The sequence below is a fragment of the Penaeus vannamei genome, chromosome 15 (genome assembly GCF_042767895.1).
Source record: "Penaeus vannamei isolate JL-2024 chromosome 15, ASM4276789v1, whole genome shotgun sequence".
Lineage (NCBI taxonomy): Eukaryota > Metazoa > Arthropoda > Malacostraca > Decapoda > Penaeidae > Penaeus > Penaeus vannamei.
In genome coordinates this window covers 25,033,707-25,038,706 of record NC_091563.1, presented here as the reverse complement: position 1 = coordinate 25,038,706, position 5,000 = coordinate 25,033,707, and the positions used below count along the sequence as shown (strand labels likewise).

The window sequence follows — 5,000 nt, the reverse complement described above, 5'->3', positions numbered from 1 at the left end:
ACGCTCGAGGGTGGCCTGTTGAGCACAGCCGTTAGAGAATTTGAAGAACAATTTTTTCATTACGTCACACCTTACATATATCTCTATATCTTTCCTCACGTCCTATATGACATAACATAAAAATATACAATCACAGAAACGATAGAAAATCTACAACGTCTCTCTTTCCCCTCACCTGTCCATCCGTGAGATAAGCCACATACAGAGGCGAAAGCACCTGTACAGCTGCGCCAATAGTGCCACTGACGCCGGCGATTGCAGCTGCGTGGTTGGGTGCCAGTTCGATGCCATTGGCCAGGAAGGTGGAGAAGGAAGCCGACAAGCCCAGTGCCAGCGCCATGGAACACCAGACCAACACAGCGACTTGCGAACAGCTGGATTGCGCGACGGCCACGAGGCATCCGGCGGTTACCAGAGCGCCTGCGAAAGTAGAAGCAGAGAGATGACGTTTCTGTTTTTTCCTAATTACCTTTATTTAACCAATGTCCTTGTTAGCGTTTTCAGAGTATATATGGAGTTAGATGTATATGCATATGATCTTATCCCTTCCTTCTTTATGGAGAGCTTATGCCCACTGTAACCGATGTTATGTGATATGGTAAGAAAAGGTACGATTTGAGTATTAATGCTAATTCTTTTCTTCTACTACGAGTGGACATCATAACAAGAAGAACAATGTCTACCAAGGCCGCTTTCGTCTTGGGTCTCTATAACACGTCCCTCTAGTTTGGTCTTTGTTTATTGCCCATGAAAACAAGATGATGATAAACGAGATGAGAACGTAATTAAAGGACATTAAAGATTTCAATAGATTAATTAGATTAATGGACATGTAAAATAGCGATAATAAAATAATTTATAACAAATATTATATCAAAAGGGAATTAAAACCATTACAAAGACAATAACACTATAACGAATGCAATAACAATGACAAAGACAATAACCCTATAACGAAAACTCACACAGTGTGTTCGCTGCCCGACGCACGACCACTGTAGAGCGTCGATTCGTGCGCCTCACCCAGTCCGTTAAGGTGGCGTACACTATGGCAATGATCCACATGGCAAAGAGAGCCGTGCCCCATGCCACACGTGCCTGGAAGGGGAGGGAAGGGTTAGAGAATTTGACGCAGGGACGCAGGCAGGTAATTTAGGTGGGAGGGGGTTAGGGGGGGTGAGAGGTTTAATTTATTTATCTATTTTTATTTTTATTCATTTATATTTTTTTGGTGTGTGTGTGGGGGGGGAGGGGGATTAGATACCTACAAACAGTTTTACGTACACTTTCATAGTTCTCTCTCTATCCGACTCTCTCTCTCTCTCACACACACACTACATCCCTCCAACGCCCACGCCCAAACCCTCACCTGGTGATCGGGAACATGCAACACGGTCACTGCATACTCGCGGGCGTGGTGAAGGAGGGTAAACCACGCCCATGAGAAGCCCAACTCAGCTAAGACGACAGCGAAGACGTAACGAGATCTGAGGAGAAAAAATAATTTAGTTTTAGTTTTATTTCCTTTTATTACAGTGGAATTATAGATGATTATTGTTGCTGATGCCGAATTAATGGTATTTTGTTGCGAGGTGGATGGAGTAGGAAGCGGAATAATGATGAGCGAATTACAGAAAAATAAATAAGTAAATGGAGGAAGAGGAGAAGAAAATGATAATACATTCGCAGTAAGTATTCATCTCCAAACACACATACACGCCCTTGCAAACCCACCTGAATATATGAGGCCACGGCACCGGCAGGCCCCTCCAGGCGTGCTGTGCTCCAATGCTCGATGTGATGTGCGTCTTCTCCTGCGTGGTGATGCGTGGGTGCTTGGCAGGGTTCTCCGCCACCAGGAACTGCCACAGGACGCACCACACGAGAGCCACGGCGCCCTGCAGGTAGAACAGCGCCCGCCAGCCGATCACGGTCACCATCCACTCCGACACTGGGCCTCCGAGCGCAGCGCCGACGGCCAGGCCTGGAGGAGGGGCAGGGAGAGAGGTGGGCGGGGCTTAGTTTAAGGAATTCAGATGCCGTTTTTTTGCTTTTCTTTCATTTCTTTTTATTTCTTTCGAGTTAAATTTGGTGACTCTAATTGCTCTTGGTTTTCTGTTCCATTTTCAATTCTCATTTTATTTTCTATGTTTAGAGCCTGTATGCCAGGTCATTATAAGTAGGTAAATATAACTACGAATCTAATATGCCAATTAAAAACAAGAAAAAAAATCAACGAAAAAAAACATACCAGAATACGTGTAGGCAACCATGACAGTGCGGTCCATCGGCGGCGCCCATTGAGCGAGAACTGCTTGCATGGCCGGAACACACACGCCCTGCAACATGGAATGGAAGGATTGTTTTTATTATGTTAAATTCCCTTTTTTGTATACCTGTTTCGTTGTCTTTGCTAATTTACTCGCTAGTTTTATTTTCTATATTGTTTCCCTGTCCTCTTGTTTTTTCTCATTGATATCAACCTAATTAGTATCACTGATATGCGTATCGCTGTTATTATTAGTAAGTTAATGCTGTTATTGTCAATGTATGGAGTATATTATTACCACATCATAATCATTATAATCTTATTGATGTTATTATTCTCGTTATTATCATCATCTTTTTTTCATTTTTATCACCATTTTAGTAGTCGTACTAGTACTATTATTATCCATATAATCATCATGATTATTACTAATATTAACTTATGACCAGTTTCATCATTATAGTTGTTGTTGTTGGTGTTGATGTTGTTGTTATCATTATCATTATCATAATTCCTCTTATCATCATCATCTCTCACACCACGTACCTGCGCCGCGCCGACCATGATGCGAGCAGCGAGGAGCCAATACGGACCGATGTGGGCGGCCGTGGGCGTGAGAATGGTGAGCACCGCGGCCATGGAAGCGCCCATGAGGAACAGGAGTTTGCCCCCGATCATGCCGGCCAGCCTCCCGCCCACCAGCTGCGTCAGGAGGAAGCCCCAAGAGAAGCCAGCTCGGATCCGCGCCTGCAGCTCGGCCTCCCACACGAACTCGCCGTCCTTGTGCTCCTGGAAAGAGGTCTTCGTTGGGTCCGTGTTACTGGCTGGGTCGGATTTGCGGGTTGGGGATGGGGGGGGATGGGGTGCGCTTTTAAGGGGTGGGGTGGGGGGTATTTTAAAAGACGGGTGGGGGGGGGTACTTTAAAGGAGAGGTAGGAGGGGGTATCTTAAAGGAAGGGTAGAAAGGGGTAGTTTTAAAGAGGGGTGGGGTATTTTAGGCAGGGTGGAGTATTTTTGGAAGTAGGGGCATTTTAGAGGGGATATTTAAAGAGAAAAACATTGGGATATTTAAAGGGATGGGATATTTACAAATGAGGGGAAGTATTGGATAATGGAAGAAGTATGCAGTTAAAGGGGATATTGGATTTTTTATTCATTGTTTCATTGGGTTAGGGAGTTGGTTAGTTCTCGTTCTTTTGCTCTCTCTCTCTCTTTCTTTCTCTCTCACACACAAATATATTACGGTTTCAAAACACAAACACTCTTGTGCTTCCCCCCCCTTCGCACTATTTCTTGTAACATCCTTTCCTCTCACTCCCCCCCCCCCCTTACCTCCTTCGCAATAATAATACTAAATAACAGCTCTTACATTTAAGTTGGCTTCACTAATTATTCTCTCCTTGAAACACATTCTCTCATTCTGTCTTCTCTTTCTTTATCCAATTCTCGTCTTCCTCTTTTCTCGTTTCCTTCTTTTCCATATAATATATCAACCAACATAAAAATCATTTTTATTTTCACTAATTTTACTCGATCCGCTGCAAGTAATTTCTTCACTTTCACTCTCTTTTTTCACTCGTCTTTGCTTTTCTTCTTCCTCATTCATCTCTCATTCTCTTCTCTATCTGAATCTCTTTTTCCATCCCTCTCATGCAGCTATAAAAATCTCATTTCTCCTCTATTTCTCTTTCTCTCTATTTCCTCTCCTCTCCTTCCATTCCTCTCACCCTTTTCTCCCCTACCCCTCTCTTCTCGTCTTATCTCTCGTTATATTTCCTTCCCTCATTCCCTCTCTCCCTTTTCATTAATCAAACTCTTCCTTTCTCCAATTCTATCCGTTCATCTCTTTCTCTCTCTCTCTCTCTCACTTTTCATCCCTTCTCGTTTTCCTCCTTCCATACGTCTCTCTCTCTCTTTCTTCTTCCCTCTCCTTCCTTCCCCCCCCCCTCTCTCTCTCTTTCCCTCCCTTCCTCTCTCTCTCTTTCCCTCCCTCCCTCTCTCTCTTTCCCTCCCTCCCTCTCTCTTTTCATCCCTCCCTCCCCTCCCTCTCTTGTCATCCCTCCCTCCCCTCCCTCTCTTGTCATCCCTCCCTCCCCTCCCTCTCTTGTCATCCCTCCCTCCCCCTCCCTCTCTCTCTTTCCATCCGTCTCTCTCTCTCTCTCTCCATCTCCCTCTCTCACAACCCAAAACGGACAGTGCTTTACCTCCACCAAGCTGGCGCGATCCACCATTCTGGCTTCGAAGCAGACGGTCGACGGGAACCTCTGGCCGGCCAACATGATCTCTCCGTTCGAATTCTCTTTGTCCTGGAAAGGGAATGCGATGATGATGATTATTGCTATTATTGTTGTTGTTATTATTATTATTATTATAAATGTTATTATTACTATTATGATCAACGTTATTATTATTACTACTATTATTAGTATTTTTATTACTATTATTTTTATGATCATCCTTATTATCACTATTATCATTGTCCCCATTACTGTTGTTTTTTTCATTATCATCATTACCATTAATTATACTGTGACGATACTGATAGTTTTATAGTTATAGTTATCATTATGTGATTGCTCTAATCTGTCATGTTTTACTAATCTTGCTTTCATTTTAAACATTTTACCATTCCATTTCTATATTTACAACTTTATCATCACAAAAACTGTAAAAGAGATAATTGTAGAACAGCTTCAACAATAAAATTGAATTTACCTTCTCCTCATCTTCC

At 43.1% G+C, this 5,000-nt stretch overlaps 1 protein-coding gene across 3 annotated transcripts in view; it reads right to left on the bottom strand.

Moving 5' to 3' along the window:
- Positions 1-5,000, bottom strand: part of LOC113829599 (uncharacterized) — a 75,199-nt gene that overhangs the window by 1,349 nt on the left and 68,850 nt on the right. For 2 of the 3 annotated variants that reach the window (XM_070130546.1, XM_027382796.2), the window contains exons 2-10: positions 4,985-5,000; positions 4,474-4,575; positions 2,816-3,070; positions 2,252-2,339; positions 1,735-1,984; positions 1,370-1,487; positions 966-1,098; positions 176-420; positions 1-15 (exon numbers count right to left, since the gene is read on the bottom strand). The exon at positions 1-15 is cut by the window's left edge and continues 1,349 nt beyond it; the exon at positions 4,985-5,000 is cut by the window's right edge and continues 2,785 nt beyond it. In XM_070130546.1, coding sequence (XP_069986647.1) covers positions 1-15; positions 176-420; positions 966-1,098; positions 1,370-1,487; positions 1,735-1,984; positions 2,252-2,339; positions 2,816-3,070; positions 4,474-4,575; positions 4,985-5,000 — 1,222 coding nt within the window. The remainder of the gene's footprint in view (positions 16-175; positions 421-965; positions 1,099-1,369; positions 1,488-1,734; positions 1,985-2,251; positions 2,340-2,815; positions 3,071-4,473; positions 4,576-4,984) is intronic. The other variant, XM_027382797.2, reaches the window with a different exon arrangement.